General features: G+C 37.4%; 1 protein-coding gene and 1 long non-coding RNA gene across 12 annotated transcripts in view; one reads left to right on the forward strand and one right to left on the reverse strand.

Annotated features, from left to right (window-relative positions):
• Positions 1 to 26,387, forward strand: part of PARD3 (par-3 family cell polarity regulator) — a 648,004-nt gene that overhangs the window by 434,184 nt on the left and 187,433 nt on the right. For 7 of the 11 annotated variants that reach the window (XM_030550177.1, XM_030550181.1, XM_030550178.1 and 4 more), the window contains 5 exons: positions 3,288 to 3,438; positions 10,827 to 11,016; positions 15,086 to 15,234; positions 16,496 to 16,540; positions 24,172 to 24,399. In XM_030550177.1, coding sequence (XP_030406037.1) covers positions 3,288 to 3,438; positions 10,827 to 11,016; positions 15,086 to 15,234; positions 16,496 to 16,540; positions 24,172 to 24,399 — 763 coding nt within the window. Of the gene's footprint in view, positions 1 to 3,287; positions 3,439 to 10,826; positions 11,017 to 15,085; positions 15,238 to 16,495; positions 16,541 to 24,171; positions 24,400 to 26,387 lie in introns of all 11 variants that reach the window. The other 4 variants (XM_030550179.1, XM_030550184.1, XM_030550188.1 and 1 more) reach the window with 2 other exon arrangements.
• LOC115645483 overlaps positions 22,759 to 26,387 on the reverse strand; it is a 49,356-nt gene continuing 45,727 nt past the window's right edge. Inside the window, exon 3 of the long non-coding RNA XR_003998755.1 lies at positions 22,759 to 23,604. This is a non-coding gene — a long non-coding RNA (uncharacterized LOC115645483). The remainder of the gene's footprint in view (positions 23,605 to 26,387) is intronic.

The raw sequence follows: 26,387 nt of genomic DNA on the forward strand, positions 1-26,387 counted from the left end.
CACAGACAAGCAGCGGGGTGCTAAGGAACCAAAGTTTGAGTGTGGTTCCTTCGTTAGAATATGAAAATCTGGAATTTTACACAAAGGGGACCATAAATTCACATCTCCTCTTAAAATCATGGAGAAGGGACCTTACACTTACCAACTTTCTGATGAGTGGGTATGGAATGCTTCTTATCTTGCACCTGCCTATGCACCAAGAGGAGATCATGCCAATGCCAAGTCTGCATTGGATGACTTCACCATAGTATCAACACAACAAGACATTGAGATGGCCTGTCAGACCCAGACAACCACCTGTCTGGACTAGCGACCGTGTTATGTAGTATCTACAATGTTTTCAGTGTAATATTTCTGCCATTAGTATAGTGTCTTGTTTCCTATTTGTTCCTGTGGTTAGAACAACAATGTTTATTTTAACTGGGAGAGTTTCTTAAGAGAGGAGGGAATGTGGTGTTTAGATGTTGCTTGAAATTATTAGAACTGGGAGCATGGGCTGTTGGGAGTCTGAAAGGACAGGAAACAGGAAGGAGGGGGGGAGGAGTTGAGAAGGCAGAGTGAGAGTTACAGAGCATGCAGCAGCAGCTTGGTAAAGAGGTTTCCACTTTAAAAATAAAGTCCTGATGAAGTTTGTTAGTTCCTTGACTGGTTGACGCAACACATACATTCAAAAGTCTTAAACAAGCAACACTCTGATGCAGAAACTACAGAACCCAAACCACCAAAAAAGAAAATCAACCTTCTGCAGGTAGCATCTGACTCAGATGATTAAAATGAATATGCTTGGTCCACATTGCTTTGGATCGTTATCAAGCAGAACCCATCATCAGCATGGATGCATGTCCTCTGAAATAGTGGTTGAAGCATGAAGGGACATGTGAATCTTTAGCGCATCTGGTACGTAAATATATTGTGACGCCGGCTACAACAATGCCCTATGAATGCCTGTTCTCACTTTCAGGTGACATTGTAAACAAGAAGCAGGCAGTATTATCATCTGCAAATGTAAACAAGTAGGACTGAGTGGACTTGTACGCTTTAATTAAATCACACAGTGCATTGGGGTTTTTTAAGCAGTTTTTTTGAACATATTTCTGCATTTGTAAGTTCAACTTTCATGATAAAGAGGTTGCATTACAGTACTTGTATTGGGTGAATTGAAAAATACTATTTCTTTTGTTTTTTACAGTGCAAATATTTGTATTTGTAAACAAAATGCAGAGTGAAGACTATGCACTTTTTGTTCTAATTGAAATCAATATATTTGAAAATGTAGAAAATATCAAAAAATGTAAATAAATGGTATTCTATTATTATTTAACAGTGTGATTAATAGAGATTAATGTTTTTAATTGCACGATTAACCAAGAATTCTTTTTAATTGCTTGACAGCCCTAATTCAGTACCTTGCAGGATCTGGGCACTAGTGTATTTTGATAGATCGTGAGATATTTATATGCTAAAGGATTCATATAAGAATATTGTACATTGAGTTTAGAACTTTAGATAAAATGGCCAAAACATACTGATCTTTGATGCCCTAAATGATTACAAAACAACACAATTATTTGTGCTATATTAGTTCATCAGAATTTCTCCTCGGGGATCTGGATTCAGTTTGCAAATGAAATTAATTTAATAACTAAGCCGAGGGTTGACCATTTGTCCAAAATGCCCATCATCACTCAGTTATTAGTAACAGCAAGGGTCCAAATGTCTGTGATTCAGACATCTCAACAAAGCTCAATAAGCAGAGATATTGGACAGTTCAGGAACTGGATAATGGGAGATGAAGTCTCATGTCCATGGTTATTGGCCTAAGTGAAACTAGTTGGAAATCTCAGCTGGTTCCCTTGTGGACACGTGTTCACATTACTCCTGGGACCCTTATTGGAAGTCTCAGCAGAGCGGCTAACAGAGGTGCTGTTGCCCCTAGATCAGTGATACTCAGACCTCAGTGGTTAAGGAGCCAAATCAGTGATTAACATTACCCAAAGAGCCACATTATTGTGAAGTCATTGTTACATTTACTATAGTACTATATGGTCATATTATTCTCTCAGCAAAATGACGGACCAAGTATTATTATTTTATCAACTACAATTGGTGGTTAACATAGTGAAAGCATCCTGATTGGTTAATAACCTAGGCTGGTTAATAATTAAATCACACAGTGTTTTAATAGCATGTGCTGCAGAGAGCCACAGAAGACACCTTGAAGAGCCACTTGCAGCTTGGAAGCCTCAGTATCACTGCCTTAGATGATGTCAAATTATATTTATTTCACCATATAAGAGCTCTGCTTTCCCTGAAGTCTTATTCTCTATAGTACATTGAGGAAAACCTATTTTTTCTTCATTCTGAAAATCTATTCTGCATGTGTAAAAAGAGAGGTGACCAGATTCTTTCTGAGAAAACATAGGGACTCCCTCCAGACACACATAAGACAGTTCTGATGAAGGGCAGCTGGGAGTGGGGGAGAGAAATGGTGTTTGTTCTTTTCCCCTCTTATTTGCATGGCCAAGCAACGTCCTACTGCCCCACATAGGGATCTTGTATTTCACAGATGGGGGAGTACTGTCTCGAGGAATCATGCTGGGCAGAGGACTCTGGGCTGTGTAAGGGACCTGTCATGTTTTGGAAATGCTGATTGTTCTGTAACTTACAGGGATGCTGTGAAAGGCCCTGGAAACGCGGGTCATTCCCAGATTTGATGGGCATGTGAAATCTCTTTACCCTAAGGGTGAAAAGTGTGAGCAAAGATTTTATCATAAACAGCATGTGTTCATGTATGTCAATTCTAATGTGTACAACAGGGAGTTTCATGGGGGATCCCATGACAATTATGTACAAGAGCATATTTCACCATTTCAAAAAGGTCCAGAGGCCCAATTCCAAATAGGGTTCCCTGTTCTCTGCTGCTTCAAGGAGTTTTGTCCTGACAGCCTATCAATGTGTGAAAGAGGCCAAGTTGTTTGTCAGTTAATATTGAAACACGCAAACTGTATATTTCAGAAATTATGCTGCAAAGGTAGACCAAAATGCTTTTTGTCTACATATTTTCTGCTGAAAGGATTGAAATCTGACAAGGCACTATGAGAGGTGCACTGTAAAGTGTCATGGAAAGTTGGTCATTAAGCAGAGCTGTCATTGCAAATTATTTTGGGTCCAGGGTGAAAAGTTCTAGCGTATTTGGTGTCCAGCCGAGTCCAGGCCTTAGGCAAGTTGTTATGGTTCCCCCATGCTGTTAAATGGACTTCAGTGCTGATTTTCCTCTCTCTGTGCAGTTGGAGTCACCTGGAAGCCCTCCTGGGCCAGAGCTGCCTATAGACACTATACTGGATGACAGAGAACGTAGAATTTCCCATTCGCTATACAGTGGAATTGAGGGTCTCAGTGAATCACCCACAAGGACTGCGGCACTAAGTAGGATGATGGGTGAGTCAAGTAGACTCTGCTGATCAGATCTTGTTTTTGTCCTTTCTGTGGTTCATTGAAGGGTGATTAATGTATTATTTATGTGCAAAGCATGGAACGTGGAAGTGGCAATGACCAATTTAAAGCATCCCTTTTTAAAAGAATTGTTCATCACAAGCCTTCTAGCTAGCTTAATGTGAGAGGGGAAGTCAATCAGTTGATTGAGAAAGTAAGTTTCAGATCCCATAACAGGTGGCAGAAGAAATAATGGGAACTTTTAAAATGTTTTTCAGTGTCTGAGGTAAGAAGCTACACTTCATTTTAGTCTGTTTGGTCTGAGTGGTGAAGTTTAATGCAAATAAAATGTCCGTGATTATTACTGTAAAGAATGTGTAGTTATGTTTCAGCACTGATTCACCTTCACTTTAATCATACTCAAAAAGAAAATAATGTCAACTGAAACCAGTATGTGTAATAACATATTTTCTTATTTCAGTTGAATTTGTACTTTGCAGGGCACCAGTTTTAAAACCTTGTAAGTGATTTTATGCATCCTTTGTTTGGATTCTGTGCCGTACTGTCTGCATAGGCCCTGCTGGATAATGAGGTTATTAGCACTTGCTCTGCAGCAGTTCAGCTTTCTACTAACAGATTTAGTTCATAAAGACTTGTCTTGCCACAGAAGTGGTTGAACTTACTGAGTAGCTCAATCATGGGATTAACTTGTAAGGATTTTCAAAATTAAAACGCAAGAAGATGTTTGATTAAAATGGCACCTGACATAAAATATTTCTATTGCTAGCTTGAATTGCAAGTCCTGAACTCCAACATAGCCATTAAATCCACTGCCTTTTAGTATGTTTGACATATATGTACAGCATTAGAATTGGAGATCCTGTTATAGAATTGAGATGAAGGAAGAGTGAATGTAGTTTTCAGTTCCCTAGGATAGCTATTCAGCTTCAGAAAGTGAAAATCTCAATTTGTGGCCTTATGCTAGTTATTGCTTTGTAAATATTTCTCCTTGTACTTTTTGAAGTAGAAAAATCACCCTTTCTTAGACCTCTGTGAAACTCCACAGTTTTGGTTTGTGTGATTTTTGTAGCAGTTCAGTCATATTGTAATCTGAATGCACATAGCAAAGCCAAAACTAAAACTGACAAGTTCTCTTAAGCTCTATTGCATTGCATTTGTACAATCCAAAAGAAAGATAATGTGACCAAGTATCACAAATCCATGAAACTTTTGTCTCAAAAAATTCACGGCCGTCTAAAGAAAGTAACACATTTTATTTTGAGATTTGATTAAAAGTTTCAAGGAGTGAAAATCTGGCTGAAATTGTTAGCACTGTAGTTTTAAAAGTGACACTAGTCTAATTTTGCCCTCTCAGTTTTCCAGATAAAATATTTGTACAGCACTTAGCTACTGCTTTTTTCTTTCAGTGTGCAGGGGAATTACATGTCAAATTTGTACATGCATTAATGAGTTACCACGTAAACATCCTGTGCAGCAACAGGTGAATAGGCCGTGAGAGAGGATATCTGGTATGCATGTCAAGGGATGCACTATAATTTGACATCAAAGAAATACAGGATTTGCCCTGCTATATAAAATTAGTCATTCATCAAGTACAGTTTCTTTGTTTCACAGTGACCAATAACTGAAGTCTCAGCAATCAAAAACAAACACACACCGTACCCTTTCCAAAAACCCTTAAAACCTACTGTGCCTCTGACCAGTTCTGCAGTGTGTACTGTGCATATAGGGGATAAAAGTCCATCCAGACACTTGCAAATGGTCATTTTAGGAATGATTAGTACTACGAAATTAGATTAGCTTAACTACAACTCTGAAGGCTGTGAAAAATGTTATGCCCCGTGCAACGTAACTAAGCCAACCTAAATCCCAGTGTAGATGGGGTTTTTCCATCGACCAAGTTGTTTCCTCTAGGAGAGATGGAGTTACTGCGATGACAGAAGAACCCCTTCTGCCACTGTAGTGTCTATACTAAAAATGCTACAGTGGCACAGCTGCAGTGCTACTGTAGCATTTCCAGTGTAAACATACCCTTACATTCTGAAACATGAGTACTGATTCTGTCTATCTCAGCCCTCATACTTAACGGGACTGCATGGTTACACCGCTGGACACCATAGAGAAGTTCAAACCATGTTTGAATAATGTATATAAATGTGATCTAGTCCACTGTGGTTAGAAATTGGTTTTGCCGGAACTGAGACAGAGTCTGCTGGTGTAAATCAGCATAGCTCCATTAGCCCATTACATTTAAAACCGGTTTGAAAGCCAGTGTGGATTGACTATAATCTTAACAGTTTGGAATGCCTCAGTCAAGTCCCCTCTGATAAGTTTTTCTTCTTTGATCAAATAAAATCCCAGTTATTGCAATCTTCTGCTTCATGTTGTATGAGTCATTGTGTACTAAATAGCACAAGATGAATGTGTTTGCATTACCTGTTACAGAAGTGGCCAGTAACCACAAACCTGCTTGTTTTGGCATAGGGAAAAGAACCATAGTGTTAGTAATATAAACGACATAACAAGCACACACATAATCCATTAGACCTAGCAATTCTATTAGCATTTATAATTTGAGATTTCCTAGAATTTTTTACTTCCTTGATAACTGAGGTATATGATCCATGCTATTACCATACTGCCTCTGTGACAACTTGGATTCACCTGCATGAGTTGCCTCTCATCTGGACCTAACAATAAGGATCTATGCCTGTCGTCTTTGCTGGGTTTCTAGTTTTTGGTCTTTTTTTGGTCTAGATTCAAAAGTGTTTCTAGGCAACACATTTGCAATTCCTCCAAAGTGAAATTTAAAACAAAATCATGTGGTCATGTACTAACTTGCTTGTGCCCAGGCTTAAAAGTTGAAGAACTTTTTTCTGAAGTACTGTAGCTATTTATTGTCCATTATGCAACTGATTTCTGTCACACACAAGTGTAAAGCTGATTCACTGTACATTATTCGTATTGAAGAAATGTTTTAGTACAAAGTCATCTTGCATCTCTTAGCTTTAGTTGCAGCCTGAATGCTGGCTGATTTCTTATGACCATAGCAAGGTTTGATGCTAAAGGTGACTAATCAGAAGTTATTTATCAAGGTTTTGGTTAGAATAACAATGACTTAGATTGTATGCAGTGTAGTTGTAACTGTGTTGGTCCCAGGTTATTAGAGAGGCAAGGTGGGTGAAGCTCTCACCAGCAGAAGCTGGTCCAATAAATATTACCTCACCAACCTTGCCTCTCTAAAGACTTTGGGATGAAATGCAATGTCAGTCTAAGGGCATGGCTACACTTGCAGATGAAGGGGGCCAGGAGTTAAATCAACCCTTGGAGACTGCAGCAGGGAAAACACTGCCATACGTTTACACTGTCAGCCGCAAGCACAGTGGCTTTGCCACAGAGAGCAGTGCATTGTGGTAGCTATCCCAGTGTGCAAGTGGCTGCAACGTGCTTTTCAAATGGGGAAGTATGTGTGACAGGGAGTGTGTTGTGTGTATGTATGTGACAAGGAGTGTGTTGGGCGGAGGCAGTGTGTTTTGGGGGACAGAGAGTGTGTCAGCGTGCTGTCTTGTAAGTTCAGACAGCAGCAGACCCCCTGTCTCCAGGGGTGAAAGTAACTTAAAGGACTTACCGGTTGTGATAGCAGTGGCTGGGAGCCCCGGGCCCTTTTAAATCACCGCCGGAGCTACCGCAGCAGAGCCCCAGGCCCTTTAAATCACCGACAGAGCTCTGAGTGCCCCCAGCTGCCACTGCTATCCTACGGCTTCGGGCTCTGGCAGAAATTTTAAGGGCATGGGGCTCCACTGTGGTCGTGGCACCTGGCCCTTTAAATCACTGCCGGAGCCCTGCCACCGCTCCCCGGGGGCTCTGGCAGCGGGGCTTGGGCAGCGATTTAAATCGCTAGCCTGAGGAAGCTGGTCCGGTCTGGCTTACTTTCTCCTCTGCCCCCGCCCCTGCACTCATAGCAGCAGCATTCCACAGTAATGGTTTGCTTTGTCCCAGAGCAGATAAACATGTGGGATGTCAGAAACGGAACTTTGAAAGGGATATCTGCATGCCTGCAGCCGAGTTCAAAACAATGACAAGAGTGGCCACTTGATTTCAAGGGATTATGGGATGTTTCCGGTTGCCAATCACAGCATAGTAATGCAACATCATCCACACTGAGACCCAGGCATTTGAGCCAGGGCATGGCAAGTTTTATGCTTCTCTTGGAGGTGGATTGCCAGGAGCACTCCAGCTGCAGAGTCCAGGCGCTCTAGGTGCTTTGCCAGTGTGGACACCTCAGGAGTTAGGGCACCCAGGGCTGATTTAATGTGCTTTAACTTGCAAGTGTAGCCAAGGCCTAAGTGTCCCAATGTACTTCATAAACTACTATACATACGCACAACAGGGATTGCTTTGCTCACTCTAAAAGCGGAGCTGTCTTTGTGTTGGAATACAGTAGCAGCCGGGGCGGTTTCAGGCACCAGTGCAGCAAGCGCGTGCCTGCAGCGGCAAGTCAAGGGGCATGGGGGGGCAGACCGTCGTGAGGGTGGCAGTCAGGGAGCCTTCAGCGGCATTTCTGCTAGAGGTCCGCCGGTCCCGCGGCTTCAGCGGCAATTCGGCGGCAGGTACGCCGAAGGCACGGGACTAGTGGACCTCCTGCAGAAACGCCGACGACGGCTACCTGACTGCCATACTTGGGGTGGCAAAAAACATATAGAGCTACCCCTGGTAGCAGCACTACAAAAAGATTTAGGATTGAGGTCTTTAGAAGCTGCTCAGCTTCTGAAACATATAGAGCTTCTCTAGTCTCCGAGTCTATACCTTTGAGAGGTTGTGTAGAATTCCAACAGGCTATCTCAAGAGCAAATTCTTGAACCAGTAGTGTTAGGTTTGATTGCTAAGTTTGAGGTATCATCCTTTTTTTGCAACATTTACTGCAAGGCAGTGGATTCATCCTTTCCAAGTGGGGGTTCTGTTTACAGCTGGCTGAAAACTCTCCACGGAAGAGACATGATTAACTTTCTCCATTGGTGAGGTGTGTCCAACTGTGTCCTGAAGGTGAAGCCCTTCTCCCACTTGGTTTCGTCTGCAGTGAAAATCCTGGGTGCTTCAAGTTAACTACTTCTTAATTTCAAAATATCAATAAAATACAATAAAAAATAAAATAAAATTCTTCACTCTTTTCAAACATTAAGAATGGTAGAGGAAAAGTTAAAAATGTACTGAATTCCTTTAGCCTCTCAAACTAGAAGTTCAATCTGTAAAATGCAGTAAGATTCTACTTTCTCACAATCAACTCTTTGGAGACATTATTAACTGCAGAGTTAACAATCTTGTAGGCAATATATTTGAAAAGGAGTACATTACCGGGCTAGCCATTAGCCTGTCCATCAAAGAAGTGATTGCTGTGCAAAGAATTAGCTGTTATGCAAACTGAACACATTCATTTCAGTTTGACAATGATGGGTTGTTTGCCATTTAGTACCAGTGTATTCCAATAATTTTCATCTATTTTAGAAAATATCTCATTCAGCCACAACATTTTCTTTAAATAACCATATAAAATACATTCAATTAGCCAATATCCTGTTGGATTAGCTAATGTTCTTTTGTATCAATTTATTGGCTAAATTAAAGTACCAGTACAGCAGCATGATTATATAAAAGGTAAAAAAAATAGAATTGCTGTAGATCGCATAACTCCATACAGGTTTTTACACTTGTACTTATGTGTATTATAAGTGATCAGCAAAATATTAATATCTGGCCACATGTGTGGCTCATTTTAACAAGACATTTCCAACTCATGGTACTTTTATAACACAATACATTATTACTATACAGCACCATGGGGTTCTGTCTCCATATTACATATACATATATAATATACCATACCATATGATAAGTCATTTAATTTCATAAAACTTGTTCTTTGTTGTTCATAAGTGTGACAGTTCTGTTAATTACAGTTTATATCAAACCAAAGTTTCCTGCAACGTTTACCATTTTGTTTCATGGTGATTTATTGGAAATATTTAAGCCTATGCCCAGGACACAACCAAACTTTTTAGAAGGCAATTTTTTAGCAGGCAGCAATGTCTAGAGGGGTAGTGTTGAGTTACAGAGAAGCTTATATCTCATGGAAGAATTTGAATAACAAATACACTGGAGTCACTCTTAATAACTTGCCAGTTGCCTGAGATGACTGAATAACTTCATTTCTATATTTGCAGTTTGATAGGTATTCCTTATAGCAAGTATAAGTACGTTTATCTCAGTAATATTACAAATATTGAGGTAATCTTATATATTTAAGACTAAACTAACAACGTTTTAAGGCTGATCATTTTCTGTAGCATCTGTTTTACTGTTCTACTAAATATCTTCACTTGTTCTTTAACCCTGAGCACATTTGCATTGAAAAACAGGAAATAATGACTCAGGCTAAAAGTATAGTGATATTACTGAACATTGTCATAATAAAGCCCCTTTGTGACATATTTTTATCTGTTTAGTCTATTCTGATGATGTAGGACTTTTATATAAATTTAAAAGTTACATCTGCTTTTTGTTAAACAGGTTGAAAAATGTGTTACTCAAAATGCCATAGAAAATATTAAGAATCATGAATACTGCGTCCATGTGTGATCTCCTCATCTCAAAAAAGATGTACTGCCATTCAAAAACGTTCAGAGAAGGGCAACTAAAATGATTAGGGGTTTGGAACAGGTTCCATATGAGGAGAGATTAAAGAGGCTAGGCCATTTCAGCTTGGAAAAGAGGAAAGTAAGGTGGAATATGATAGAGGTATATAAGATTATGAGTGATGTGGAGAAAGTAAAAAGGAAAAGTTATTTACTTGTTCCCATAAGAACTAGGGGCCACCAAATGAAATTAGTGAACAGCAGGTTTAAAACAAATAAAAGGAAGTTCTTCACACAGTGCACAGTCAACTTGTAGAACTCCTTGCTTGAGGAGGTTGTGAAGGTTAGGACTATAACAGGGTTTAAAAGAGAGCTGGATAAATTCATGTAGGTTAAATCCATTAATGGCTATTATAGCCTAGCCTCTTTTTGTCAGAGGGTGGAGATGGACGGCAGGAGAGAGATCACTTGATCATTACCTATTAAGTTCACTCCCTCTGGGGCACTAAGCATTGACCACTGTTGGAAGACAGGATATTGGGCTAGATGGACCTTTGCTTTGACCTAGTATGGCCATTCTTATGTTCTTAAGTCACATGTAATTTTACTAACTGTGTTACATCAGTCTTATCAATGATGTGACAGATTTGACATGACATTTTATCATTTGGAGATTATATGATATGTAATATTCAGGTCTTTATCTACAGTTTCTTCTTCCATTCTCCTCCCCATATTGAACAGGTAAATACCAGCTGTCTCCAACAGTGAACATGCCACAAGATGACACTGTTATTATTGAAGATGATAGGCTGCCAGTACTTCCACCACATCTTTCTGACCAATCATCTTCCAGCTCCCATGATGATATGGGTTTTGGAACCACAGATGTTGGCGCATGGGCTAAAGCCACAATTAATGAATCTACAGACTGGTAAGACCATAGTCCAGAGCATGAAAATGGTAGTCAATTGTAATAATTTATTTTTCTTTAGTTTAATGGTTAGCTACACTGAATATTAATTTTTTTTTTTTAACATTCAGATAAGGTGACTAGATAGCAAGTGCGAAAAATCGGAAGGGGGTTAGGGGTAATAGGCACCTATATAAGCAAAAGCCCCGAATATCAGGACTGTCTCTCTAAAATTGGAACATATGGTCAGCCAACATTCAGACCACAACATTTTCAAACCTTTCATTGCCATTATTTCAATAAGAGAGTCCGTGCAGATAATTTTGGTGGACTTTTACTTTCTAGCTGTATAGATTTATGCGGTGTCAAAACACATTTAGAAAAGTGTTACCAACTGTTATTAGGACCAAATTGATATAGAGCTGTGTTAACAGAATTAATATTATATAGTCAAATTATAAGATGAGCCAGGCTTACATTTAATGAGAAAATCTCAGTATTTCGTAGGGCGGCCTTGTTAGAAGCTTAAGGTTATAAAGCATTAAAGATAAATTCAATGGAAAATGTTAATTTATAATTCTCTCGATAAATAAGATTTCTGCAAAATAAAACCAAGATTTTATTTTGTGTACCACTATATATTTAGGAGACTTTTATGACACATGAATCAGCTTTTAGTGTATTTTAGATAATGAATGTTTTTTAGATAATATATTTAGAAATTAATCTAGGCCTGCTATTTATATATTAATGCTCACATAACATTTTACAAGTTCAGATTTCCTGAACATTTAGGATAAATATGATGTTCAGAGGTGTGATTTATAAGTACTGCAGAAGTAGTATACTAATATTTCCCATAATTTAAAATATTGAAACCAAATTACCTCATGTTTAACCTCCCAATTGGGTTGAATCTGTGATCTTATGTGTAGATTTTTACATCTGAGCTCCAATGGCTAATGTATTAGTCCCATTATTAACTTGTTTATTGCTCTTAATAAAAGAAATATTGCATACTGTTAATACAGATCTAAGAGAACTGTGCATTAATCTGCAAGTCTAGTAATAATGTACTGCAATGAACAAAATAAAAGACCGTCTCTGTGGAACCACCTCCTGAGGGTGTCGTGATAATTAACAGAAGCAGAGTGAAGAATTAGAGTGTTCTTACTAGCCCCATCTCCTGGGTCTGTTATGAATGTGTCAGCAATATCTTAATAAAATATCAGTGGCAATGCCCTTTGGTTCTGATTTGCACCAGTCAGCTACTTCTGTTTTGATATTATGTTTATTTGAGGTGATGCTTAGAGATTGTTCTTGCTGATTCTAAACAGTGTTGTAATAATTGTGGTAAAAATAACTTTTTTTCAATCTACATTTTGCTCTTCTGTTAATATTTTCGTGTAGAAAAGTCTCACCTGTAATTTGGGCCATTGAAATATCCATGTGTCTCTTTTGTTAAAGGTTTTAGAGCTGTAAATCTAAGATTTTTAAATTGAACAGCACTTAAGATGTCATGTAATACTTACCTCTGAGTGAATTTTTCAGCTGAATGGGGGTGGTGGTGGGGAGAATTTATACTATAAAGTAAAAGCCCATTTGAAATCTGCAGATGCTTTTTATATTTACTGCGGCAGTGTAGCTTACTATTCATATACCTTTCTGAGCTTAAATGAAAATAACCGCAAAGAAAACAGATTAGATATTGTGGAATTCATTTTGTGCAAAAACATTTAAATCTCTTCCTTTATGAGAAATTGTTGAGATCTTTAGATACAATTGCAGGTAAAAGAGCAGATCAGTTTAGGGCCTTACTCATATATAATGCTTTTTATTTGTAAGAAATAAATAGCAGTAGAAGTAGATTTTTGCATTAATTTCCTGCTGCTAATGGGTGAGGGAAGATTTATAAAATGAAGGTGCATTGTATGATATTGCTGGAAGGCTCAAGGGGTAAAACTAAGAATATGGACGAAGGGTTATCCAAACAAGAATGGCAGCTGTTCTGAATCACAGCAGAAAATGTAAGCTTTTCCAGCCTGACAATATCTCCCTAATCCTTGATGAAAATGTTATGAAAACAAAGGGGCAATAAGACAGGATTAATAAGTGGAATTTTAATAATACCGAGGGTCAGTAGACGGTTACATTCTTTTAAGAATCAGCTGTCGTTCCAGAAATCTTATTTGTTAAATACGCTAGAACATAGTAAATTGTGATGGGTATTAACTGAGTTGCAGTAATGTGAAAAGGAAGATGACTTTAACATAGCTGAAAAATATTAAAATTAGCTATTTTGGAGTGTTAGTTACTCAACTATGCTTGTTGACTTTTTAACGTATGGATATTTACCATATAGATGTGCTTTTGAGTTACATTTGGAAAGTGTATATGTTCAAATGGCTATGATGTTGGTCTTTGTTAATTATTGAAATAGGTATTGCCTCATTAATAATATATTTTAAATTCTTTATTATTGTGGACATTAAAACTGGTAACATAATGTGGCATTCTGATATTTCTAGCAAGCTAGATTTCAATTAAATTGAGACTTTTGGTACTTTGCATCTAGATGAGAGAAAAAGTAATTCTTTGTACTTATGTAGCACCTATAATTTTTAACATGTTTTGCAAATAATTAAGTAATTGGTCCTCATAATAGCTCAGAGGGGGAGATAAGTATGATAGGTGCAGATGGGGAAGCTGAAGAGAAACTGATTTGCTAAAGGACTCAGAAGCAGAGTCTGGCCTTGGCTACACTGGCGCTTTACAGCGCTTTAACTTTCTCGCTCAGGGGTGTGAAAAAACACCCCCGAGTGCAGCAAGTTACAGCGCTGTAAAGCGCCAGTGTAAACAGTGCCCCAGCGCTGGGAGCGCGGCTTCCAGCGTTGTAAGCTAATCCCCACAGAGAGGTGGAGTACCTGCAGCTCTGGGAGAGCTCTCTCCCAGCGCTGGCGCCATGACCACACTTGCACTTCAAAGCGCTGCCGTGGGAGCGCTCCCGCAGCAGCGCTGTACAGCTGCAAGTGTAGCCATACCCTCAGTCAGTTTAAGAGCTAGGATCAGAACTCAGGAATTCCTGGCTCCTCATCCTGTGTTCAGAACACACCACTCTCCACACTCCTTGATCTACTTTTGAAATTTTTATTTAATCAAGTTTTAGCATGTGGATATGACTTTAAATGAATAAACATACACAAACCTGAATTTACCTGGACATGATATTCAGCTTTAAAAGAAATGTGATATATCTTGAATAAATAAGTAATTATGTGAAGAAGATCAAACCAAAAAAGGAGTAAGCTGCCAAAACAAAGAGGGTTAGAAATTTAACCCTTTCAAAGAAAGAAGCACACGATGTATTCTCTTCAGCAAGAGGAAACTGAACATTTCTAACTTACATAAGCCACATTAACAGCTGTTGCTAAAGGAATTCCTCACTTCAATATTATACCAGCTCATCCAATACTAATTGTGAGCTCCTGTGTGACCTTTGGAAAGATGTTTATGATCTGATTATGAGAGATGCTGAACACCCATAAGTTTAATTGAAGTAATTGAGAACATAGTCTCAAACCCATGTGAGACGGGTTCATCCCAATTCTTTAACTGTAGTGTTTGAGAGAAATTCATGTGACTTCAGATAGGCCAGCACATTTGTGCTTTACTACTATACTATAAACTTACTTGGAAAACAAACCACGTGTGTCACTAAGAATGAGAAATACTCAAAAATTATTCCTATATATATGGAAAGTCAAAATAAACTGCACTGTCATGCTAATAGCTCTGAGTGTTTTTACTGCATATGTTTTGGTGTGCATAGGCATTATATACACATTTTTTCCATAAAGACTTAGTAGGTTTTTAATTATTGATACTTGTTAAATCACTGTTGCTGTGGACATAATAGACCAGATTAATTCTTGATGCAACTCCATTTACATCGGTGGTTTATTTAAAATTGGCTGCCTTATCAATAGATAAAGAAGGTAGAAATCATGTGCCAAATAAAGACTTTTCTTTGCATATGAGGGGGTTGCATGATCTTGATAAATGTCTGCATGATTTTTTTTCCTTCCCACAGCACTCTTAGTCCAGATGCTGATCCAGTGCTTGCCTTCCAGCGAGAGGGTTTTGGACGCCAGAGCATGTCAGAAAAACGCACAAAGCAATTTTCAGATGCCAGTCAGTTGGAGTTTGTTAAAACGCGAAAATCCAAAAGCATGGATTTAGGTAGTGAGTGATATTTCTTTGAATGTTTTATCTGAATGTATTTTTGATGTTGTGAATATCGATTTTTGTCATTTCAAATATATAGTTGACACACAGAGCTAAACATGTATGTGTGATGGAGTGGTATAAAAACATGAGTGGCCAAGCAGCCTGTACAGTTTGTAAATATCTATAAATTTGCTTGTTGTAAACATACAAATGTATATGAATATACGTGCTTCATTATTGTATGCAGTGTTGTTGTAGCCGTAGCAGTCCCACAATATTAGAGAGGCAAGGTGGGTGAGGTTTGGACCAACTTCTGTTGGGGTGAGAGACAAGCTTTCAAGGTTACACAGAGCTCTCCTTCCAGACTCGAATCTTCTCTCTCTCTCGCCAACAGAAGTTGGTCCAATAAAAGATATTAATGCATCCACCTTGTCTCTATCAGATATTTCGTAGCAGGTGAAAATGTGTACTTAAAAAATACTATTTTTTAAAAAGTAACTACTTCTATTGAGTTGACATTGGGAAGAGATCCATATTCTCAATTTAAGGCTATACCTTAAAAAAACATAATTATCCTTGACTATTTGATATCCTAGCAATCTACAATAAGTTTTACTGAAAATTAATGGGGATACAAATGAAGCAGCATATTAGGGAATGTGGCCCAGTCCCATTCTGGTTTAGGCCGTACAGTAATATGTATGGTGGAAACCGTACACTGTAGCAGCAACCAAAACGGAATTAAATATTTCATTTACGGACATAATCTCTTAAGCGATGAAACAATCAGGTATAAAACATTTCTAACTAAGCTATCCATAGATGTCATTGGATTCAGGTTTTGAAGTGCAAAATCTATTAACCTTAATAAGCAGATTTTGACTGTTTGTACAATAAAAATTCTAAATGCTGAAATTAATAAAATGCAAGGAGTACTTTTTGCTTTATAATATTTGTGGATATCTTAACTACAATCCTTACTTCACCACCTTCTCTAAAGTAAGATTGGTGGTGTTGACTTGTCTTGGCTAGTTGTGATGCGCTAACATGTAAATAACATATTGTACCTGCCTGTGATATGTAAGTGACTGACAAATTGCATGATGGTTACTAGTTTGCTGCCGTTTTTATCAAGAATATTTGCTCAGTGTTGCATATTATTTGCATGAAGTATGACGTTACCAATGTCTCCTAACTTAGAAAATTGGAATGTTGTATGCATGTGGGGTGTGGGCACTAACTGGGCTAACCTTATACATTTACCTTTTAACAGTAGCTGACGAGACTAAGCTCAGTACAATGGATGACCAGAAAACAGGTAAGAATTGACAGTAAGGCTGTTGCTATAGAAACCTTGGTCAAAGCAGCAAATCACAATTACAGAACTGCCAATCACAGTGCATGAAAACATGAATATTCCAATACTTGCATGGCTGTTTTCTATTGTGAATAATCAAGTAGCACAGAACAGAGAAAATACTGTGTAGAGCTAAATATATCTGGGTAGTATACTCAAAGCAGGTCATTCAGTATAACCGTATACCAGTTCCTACAATCCTGAAATTCATAAATTTTCACTTTAGTTTTGATTTTCTTTTTCAGAAATCCTGAAATCTGTGTTCTTTAGGTCTTGAATTATAACTTAAAGTGGAATGACCAGAGAGAGCAGATTGTTTAGCTATTGCAGTGTTAACATCATGCTTGCAAATAATAGTTTAATTCTAAAGTTTCTATCTTTGCATTAAGATGGCCATCAGATTCATACTGTGGGTCTCAGTTGTAAATTCTTAGTACATGCTGAATTTCCTTTAGAATTCAAAACAGAGCATCATATTTCATACACTAAGCATCCTAACAGATTCTATATAATGATTATGAAAAATAGCATTCAAAGCATAATTTTTATTAGTAATTAAAATAATGTGCCAGCTGCAATCATGAGCCTTTATGATTTATTAATGCAAGTTAGCTTTTGACCTTTGGAATGCTATTTTAATTAGGCTAGATCCAGAGGACATAGTAACATTACTTAGTTCTAATTAGGAATAATTCACCTTTTAAACCTGAAGTATTACTTATTTTTAGCATGACTCAGAGAATAGGATGTCCCACCCACATTTGTTATTAGTATTTTACAGTTGCTTCTCTGTTTAAACCACATTTTAGAGAGAAAACAATAGACTGAAAAAACATATCTCATAAACTAATAACCTTTATAGACATTAGGGATAACTCTTAAAATCTTGCTGACCAAGACCAAAATGCTTTTTTTACTTTACAAATTGAGATAATCCTTTAACTTCAATGGGATGCTTGGTGCATAAAGTTAAATGTATGTACATTTTTGTAGGATTGGAACACAGGAAACAATTCTGTAACTTTTATTGATGAGAGTAAGTCCTACTCCTGGGTAGAGCTGCGTGATAGTTTTCTTCCAAAACTTTTTTTGCTGAAAAATAGATTCAGGTTGACTGAAATATTTAACAAATTTATGTTGAATTGCAAAATTGTTTCAGTCAGAAAAAAGAAACACAACATTGAAACTTTTTGTTTCAGCATTTTCAAAATGAATTGTTTCAATTTTTATTGTCTTTTTGTTTTGAATTTTACCTTTTTATTTTTAAAAATCTCAAAAAATAAACTTTGTTTAATGAATGAAATGTCTTGTTTAATCCAAAATGAATTATTATTATAATTTTACTTTTTCAGATCTTTATTTGATTTTTCCTTTGTTTGTCCAGCAAACTGTAAAACCAATTATTCGCACAGCTCTGCTCCTGGGACTACTTGCCATACTAAGCACTACTAAAAGCTACGGGATCAGCTCCTAATTTATCAAAAATAAATATTAGTTTCCTTTTTAGCTTGTTTTTAGGGTAGAGCAGTGACTATACTGCCTAAAGACTGACGTGTGTAATAAGAAAAATATAATTCTTGTATTTAAGGATGCACACTGTTTTAGGTTTTATTTGTAAGACGCAAATCATTCCACATAGAAAACTTATGTTAAGTTCCAGGGAGACCCAAGTTGTACAACTTGGGTTAAAGGGCATGACCTTAACCACGAAGCCACCTGGGCTAAGCAAGATAAATATTTTATTTACAGCCTCAGTGGCTCGAAAAAGGAAGAAGACAATTTATTGTGTTTTGATTTTATTCCATTCTTTTTCCATGCTGTTAACCAGATTCTGTATATAACCAGTGGTGTTCTGCCATTGCTGAAGATAGATTCTGTAATTAAATGAACAACTTACAGTAGTTTGGCTGAGAAATTTTATATGAGGTTTTAAAAGACAAATGTTTAATATATGTAACGAGCTACCTTCTGATGAACTATATAGAATGGAAAACTTCAGCATATTTACTTTAGAAAAATAAACTCAAACTCTGTTAAAAGTGAAATTGGGTTTAATTGTGTTGACCGAAATGGAAAGTAAAGTTCTCACCAGCACTAGGTACTATAATAGATTTTTAATTATTTTTCTTTCTTCAGTTCACTTGAACTGTCTTATCCTTGCAGTGTTTACAGTTAATTCCAAGGGTTAGAAGTATATTCAATGGCAATTGAGCATGGCTCATTTATCCAGCGTTAAGCATACAGTAACTGTAGTTGGTTCTTATTTCTATATACACCTTGTTGTAATACTAAAGATGTCTTTCAGAGCTTATCTAAATCATGTATTTGTTTTTTTCATGGTGAATATCATCAGCTTTCAAAAAACTTCCCCTTATTTTCAGTAGTGGATATAATTGCTTGTTATTTCTTTCTTTAAACCAAATGTTGCTCTTTTAGTGTGGAAAAACAAATAGAAAAAAATCTATTTTTAGTTTATCAGAACTTAATAGAGTGGTTGTTAGGAAATAAATTCATTGACTCGCTGCTCTTGTGTGACCAATAAAATAAAATAAAATAGACTTTGTGGACTTGCACAAGTTTACAGTTAAGAAGCAGGGCAGGTTTTTATATCATCAATATCTGCCACTGTGTAGCATACTCTTTTTCCCCTCCCCCCCATTTAGCATAAAATACTACACACCTATTTGAGACTATTTTAATCAAAGAGCAGGATTACTTTAAATCTCCAGTGGTAATTTATTTTTTATAGTTTTATTGAGGATAGAAACTGAAGTCAACTGTCTATATATTTTTTTTAAAGCAATAATTCCAGTTTTGATTTAAACATCCACAGGATCAAGAACAGCTTTCTAAAAGAAAATAAGTGCACTAAATTATTTAGAAGATAAAATTCAATTAAAAATTAATTTTACAGACTTTTTAAAATAATCAGTGATAAAGGAAACATCATACATCCTTTGAGTCAGGGATGGCATATGATTTTTATCTTTGGAAATCATCAGGCAAAGTTACGACACTATATAAATACTTAATATAATATCAAAGGGGGAGAAAGTATGATGTAGTTGTTTGAGCAGGGGAGTTCAGCACAGTAGAATAGGAGAACTAAGGCATTTGGAGGGGGTAGCAAGTAGGTATATATGAGCCATGTGTATCATATGTCTCCAGGAGTACACATGTGCTATGAGGTAATGTTGGGAGTATGTTCTATGAGATAATGCTTAGCTACTATGATGTGGGGACAATAGAAGGATCAGCAAAGGGCGGAGGGTCATGTGATGTGCACTGTCAGAAGTATGGGTGGCCTGAGATGCATGTTTATGCTGGCTAGAGGGGTGTGTAAAGGTGCATGTCCCAAGTGAGGATGTGTGGTCGGAAAAATGATCTATGGGGGTATGTGTGTGGATGTCTCACATAAGGTTATTTTGGTGCACTCTGAGAAGGAGTGGTGTATATGTGGTCAGAGTGGGGGACAAAGAGCAGATGGGTTGCACGCATATGTGCATAAGTGGTTATACAAGACATGCATATGTTTACGTGGGGATGAGGATGCCTAGCCCTCTAAGAAAGGGTGTTTGCAGTCTGAAGAAGCATGCCGCACTCCTGAGGGAGGTCACCTAGGTGCCATAAGGGTGCAAATATGTGCCTTTTAAGGAACAATGATGTATGTGCCAGAGAAAGTGCTGGTGGGGTCGCATTTTGGGGGACACTTGGATGAAAGAATGAACATTTATATACAGTGCAAAGGGATTGGGTGCACAGAGCATGGTGTTCATTGGGAGTGTTGCTTGGTTACAGATGGCTCGCTTCATCAACAGTCATTTGTCAGGAAAAAATATTGGTGAGGAAAATGCTGATAACTTAAAACTTTAAAATAACAACACACACACACGATATGGAGCAAGGGAAGAAAATCCTGTATTTCTTTAAATTAAGACTTCAAACTAAATTTAAAGGAAGTAGAAATTGATTTTGAGTATATAATATTTCTAGTGATTACTGTCAAAACTGTAACTATGGAAAAAAGTTGATATTTTCCTATTAGCCCTATAGTGGAAAAATGCAAATTTATGATGTCTCATAGATTTTGAAATTAACTTGTTAAAAAAAAAGTTTACAAAGTGTCTCAAGGACTTGTGGCTAACCACTGTCTTTATGATTATCCTGTTCACACAGATCTTGATCTTCTCTGCTCAGTTTAAAGGAAGACTTAACCATATGTTTTCAAAACAGTTGCCTTGCTATGAAATGGCCACAGATTATAGTGTTGTATTAACATATAAATAACTTTATGATCACAGTACTTACATTACTTCTGTGGCAATACTTGACTTTTTCAGCTTCTGCAACCTGTCCACATTTATGTTGATGGCCACCCAAGTTCAATAAATATTCCTCCCATTTCTGCAATCCATTATTAGTTTTACAGTACTCTGGGAACATTAGGTCATATCCCATCTAGCTTTCCCTTTGGGAAAGCATGACTTACATAAATATTGTTCTCACAATGATCTTTATTGAGCAGCAGGAAATGGGATTTTTTAAAATGTCCTTTATGAGCGTAAATGGGCACATAATGCTTACTTTATAATTACTGTTTACAAAAAGAGTATATAGCCATTCAGTAATTAGGAAAAGATATAAGAGCATTTCATTTAGAAAGGTATTTCAGATTTCATTCTGCAGTAAGGAAACTCCCAGTAAGTTGGTAGGTAATAGGATAACTTTCTCCCTTTGTATGTGAAAGTGAATCTGTCAAACAGCAGGTTTATTCATAGCTGTCTTGTCTTTCAGAATTTTGGCAGGCATTTATTTTTCTGTCTCATGGATGGGTTTTAACAAAATTTAATCTTGAAAAGTAAACAGCTCATCACTTTTGTTATACTGCAAGCACCAGTAGAAGAGAGGGTGTGGGTGTGTACAAGTGCACATACACATAATACAAGAAAGTAATCTGTATAAAAGTTTTTAGGATAATGACTAGATCAGAAATATTTATCTGATGAAAAGAGGTGAGAGCTGTGTGAATATTATCAAATTTCAGCCCATATTCACAAAAGTTTGGCGAATGTGGTGTGAGGTTTGTTTGTACAGCTGGGAAGACATCAAACTCCCTGTTCCCAGCTGGCCTTCCTTGCTCACCCCAACAGCTGTTCCATGCCCCCAACTATCCCCATAACCCCAACCCTCCAAAGATATCAGTTGTCTGTGAAAGGAAGGGTACTTCTTGGAGGTGGGAGTTCAACAAATTTAAACTTCCAAGTGAATCTGTAGGGGCTTGTTTGTTCCCAGTGCCTGAGGTCCAAACTGCAGTGTTTTTTGTGGACCTGTGTGTGAATCAAACTCTGCAGGGTTTGCACAGCCATGGGGAAGAAGTGATTTTTCAGCAAGTTCATGCAGTCAGGAGCACAGCTGTGGGAAAAAAAGCTTTGGCAGCTGCTATTTGAGTTCACTTGGTTTCAGACTGTTCAGTTTAGCTCATTATTTCTCAGACTTTTGAGAGCTAAGTCTCCAGTTAGAAAAATGAACTCAACTGCCACCCCTCTTCAACTCTGCCATATTAGTGAGTAGTATGGGGGAATTTTGCATTGTCACTGTTCTGCACACTCACTCGTTTGCACACCCCCAGGGTAGGCTGGTTGGGAAATGCTGCATTAGCTTATGCTTGGGGTCAGTGGTTTGCAATTTCTGTTTTAGATTTAAATATATTTAGTTCAAATTTAAGACATTTACTTTCATATAATAGTCCTAGGAAGATGGGTTAGACTGTTGTCTACTTTTCTTTGAATGCTGCCTAGCACAGTGAGGCCCAAATCCAGGTTGGGGCCTACTGGGCACCTTTCTAATATAAACACTTTATGACAGTATCATTCTTCATGGCTCTGGTATGAATAATACATGCTTTTGGGAGGCAAGGTGTCCTAGTGGATAGAGCACTGAACTGGGACTCAGGAGAGCTATATTCTATTTCTGGCTCTTCACTGGCCAGTTGAGTGACAGAGCGCAAGTTACTTTGTCCCTCTGTGTCTCATTATCTCATTCTGTAAAATGGAGTTACTGATTTCCTTTTTTAAAGCACTTTGAGATCAGCTAACAAAAAGCTCTGTATAGAAGTTAGGTATTATATTATTATTATTAGAATAATATATTCAGTTACATGCATCTTATTCCCAGAAGGATAATAAAAAATGGGAGAAAGTTAAGGGCAAACCAGTGAAAAGGGCTGGCAGGTGGAGGACTACATTGTTTTATTTATGAAGTTGAAAAGAGTTACGTACATATAGCTTGGCAAACTGACAACTAAATGTGGATATGATAATAGTTGAAAAAATTTGAAGAATGTGAACACCAGTGATGCAGTGGAATTTTTTAATATCATAAAATGAGGACTTCCTTGCAGTTAGTATGAGGAAGTAAGAAAAGTTAAGGAACATCTTCCTGATAATAAGAGCTATTAGCCTGTGTAGTGGTCTCCCAAACAAAGCACTGGAAGTGTGATCACGTGGCACTTTTAAAAGTATGCGGGCCAGAACACCAATAAATGTACAATATGCCTTCCATCTGTAGATACGATGATTCTGTGAACCCCCATGTATGAGCTATCAGTCAAGCCTTTTGAGGTTTTTACTGTTATTTCATCACCACCTTCAAATAATAAAACTAGAGACTGACCCAAGATCTCACGTATTAGACTACCCATAACAACAAACCCTACGTAACCACAGATGACTTCCCATTCTATTTCATTATTTCTCCCCCATTCTCCTGCACTTCTGTCCACGTAGACCAAACTACCACATATTCCTGATGGAACTTCTGAACTTCTGACAAAATTTGTTCCTGTTCATCCCTCTTCCTATCCCTGTTTCCTTTGGTAAAAGTCTCAGTGATAGCTCTTCCAGCCTGACTCTGCTATTTTGAACATTATGATGCCACCTTGTGAGAAGTGAGACGATTTGGATCATAGGTGTGGTTGCCTCATTATAAAAGGTCAGGCATCTGGACCACAAGCATGGGGAGGAAATCTGGAAAGAGAGGTGGGAAAGAAAGTCCTTTATCATATAATTCATTTTTATCTGCACCTTTAAAAAGATTCAAGTTTAACTGATGGGAGATGGTCTCAGATGGTTCTGAATCCCACCACCACCCTCAAACATTTATGTCCCAGAATTTAAGTTCTTTTTCAGATGATGTCGAGTATTACCTGAATAACTGGATCCCTACTTCAGACCTTTTCAACAAATATATGAATTTGTCCCATCAGGTTCACTTAGATTATTCAGATGCATTTCAATATAAAGTTAGTGTACTGTAATGTTTTGATGCAAGTCTTTAAAATTCAGTTGAAAAAGCCACTTGAAATTAGCAGGCAAGATATTTTCTCTAGCTGTTATGCTGAACGTGTAAGATGTCATTGACTAAGACATGACATACTCATTCATTCTTCAAACCAACATGTAATCTGTAGAGATTACAGAGATGATGGGAATAATGTTAAGTATATCCCCACAGACTTTCACTATGAGTGTGTAGGATCAAGCATGCATTCCTTTGTACTAATTCTGATTAACCATTTTTTTTTTAACCATTAGGTTCCCCAACAAGAGATGTGGGTCCTTCATTAGGTCTGAAGAAATCCAGCTCATTAGAAAGTCTACAGACGGCTGTTGCTGAGGTGACTTTGAATGGTGACATTCCCTTCCATCGTCCGCGCCCACGGATAATCCGAGGACGAGGTTGCAATGAGAGCTTCAGAGCTGCAATTGACAAATCATATGATAAACCAGTTGCAGATGATGACGATGAAGGCATGGAGACCTGTAAGTATCCTATTTTGCTGTATGTTAAGAATGTTATTGTTCTTTAATTATCTTAGAAGGATTAAAAACAGATTATAACTATAAAAGGGGTCAAATAAAAAACAAAACATTTTATTTTAAGACTTAAAATTATCATTTAGATTTCTCTAGATTGTTAGATTAGGCTTTATAAATGCTTGTGTCCTGCATATGTATTCACAGATTGTAACACTCTGAAGTTACTTTTCTTTCTAGAGCAAGAAAATGAGATTAAAATGAGCATGTTTGTTTTAATTGTTTAGTGTGAAAATTTTCGATAAAACTATATTTGAATTTGTTAAATTAAAAAGTTTAACCAAAAAGAAAAAAGTTGAATTCAAGTTGAAAAATGTCAATATGGAAGAGTACATTAATGATGTGTTGGGAAAAAAGATTACTATTGTTCTTTAATTAGAATGAGTAAAACTGGCAGATCTAATAAAATTCTGAAGTTAATGATCAGTTATTGCCCACCCTAATGGGCATTAATTTACATTTCCAGTTCTTTAACCTCAAGTGTGACCCAACATGTGGAGAATGTGTCACTAACATAAAAGAACCGCTTCAAAGCTAACCTTATCATTATTGAACTATGTAAGAATGGGCTGGTAAAATGACAGTCCATGCTGAATGCAAATAGTATGAATGGTAAATTATTCTAATGGGCGTTGCATTAAAATTATTGACATTTTAACCTTCTTGTTGTACTATTTTTGCTTATCACCCTTCAGAAGATTTTTTTTAAATCAACCTGATTCTATTTAGAAGAAGTTTATGAATGAAGAAGGTTTAGGGAAGAATGAAATAATAAAATTGTTAGGCCAAATACTAACGAAAAGGGTTTGGAAAGTGAACTTTCTTTCACCTTCTGCCCTTATTTTTTTTTAATTTGTTTTCAATTTGAGAAAGTTTATGCTTAATTAAATAATTTGGTCCTGCAGTTATATTCATGTACAAGATCACTCATTTTCCTTACTCTGTTCCTAAAAATATTCTATGACTTAAACTGAGGTCATTTTGCCAGAGTCAGTATTTCTCAAAACAGCTACAGGTAGAATTAAGTCTGCATCCTTTCCCCACCATGTCTGGCAATTTCATGCAGCAGCAAGGCTAAATGCCAGTCTTGGGCTGCTAGCTGTCAATCTACTGTTAACCAATAGGTGAGTAAGAATGAGGGAATGTGTAAAATGATCTTGATCATTCTTCCAAAGTACATGCCTAAGGTCTTTTGGGACATGAGACCATGTTTTTTTCTAAAAGACTTTGTTTTGTGTGAGCCAGCTGACAGTGATTTCCGGTCGTCAGACATCAGATATCCCGTGCTCAGTGGGAATTAGTTTCAAATGATTTAACCTCATTTGATCAAAAAAGGAATCTATAAAAAAGGTCATAACGAAAGGGTTATCACTGAATACTTTCCAAGTGACTGTAAACATGCCAGTTTACTAGAAAACATTTTGAGGGTTCACTTGCTCTCATTAGGGGTGGTATGAAGATGCATGGCCACCTTTTGGAGGGTGCAGTGGATGCTTCCCTCCCACATACTCACCCTGTACAAGGTCAGACCTGCTGGCTGATGTGGAGAAGAAGCAAGGCTATGTCTCCTACCTCTTCCCACCCAATTTGAGGACTTTGCACTGATAGATATGGGGTGTTCTCATGTTCATGTAGCATTGGGCCCAATCCATACACAATGACTCAATAAGAAAAGGCACTTTAAGCCACCTCTACCTCTTGTGTATCTATACAGGACTGGGCATACTCTTCCTCTTTTGATTCTTAGTGCCGTGTAAAACATACAAAATATATCAAATTGGTAGAGCTTCACCTATGTTACAAATATTGTGTATTCATAAGTGATACAGAAACTGGTAGTACCATGGCAGTATAGTGAGTTCAAACCATGGAGTTATACTGTGGCTTCCCTTATATTCACAATCGTGGTGTGGCCAGTGAAATCTACAAATCCT

Source organism: Gopherus evgoodei, chromosome 2, assembly GCF_007399415.2.
Source record: "Gopherus evgoodei ecotype Sinaloan lineage chromosome 2, rGopEvg1_v1.p, whole genome shotgun sequence".
Classification (NCBI taxonomy): Eukaryota; Metazoa; Chordata; order Testudines; family Testudinidae; genus Gopherus; species Gopherus evgoodei.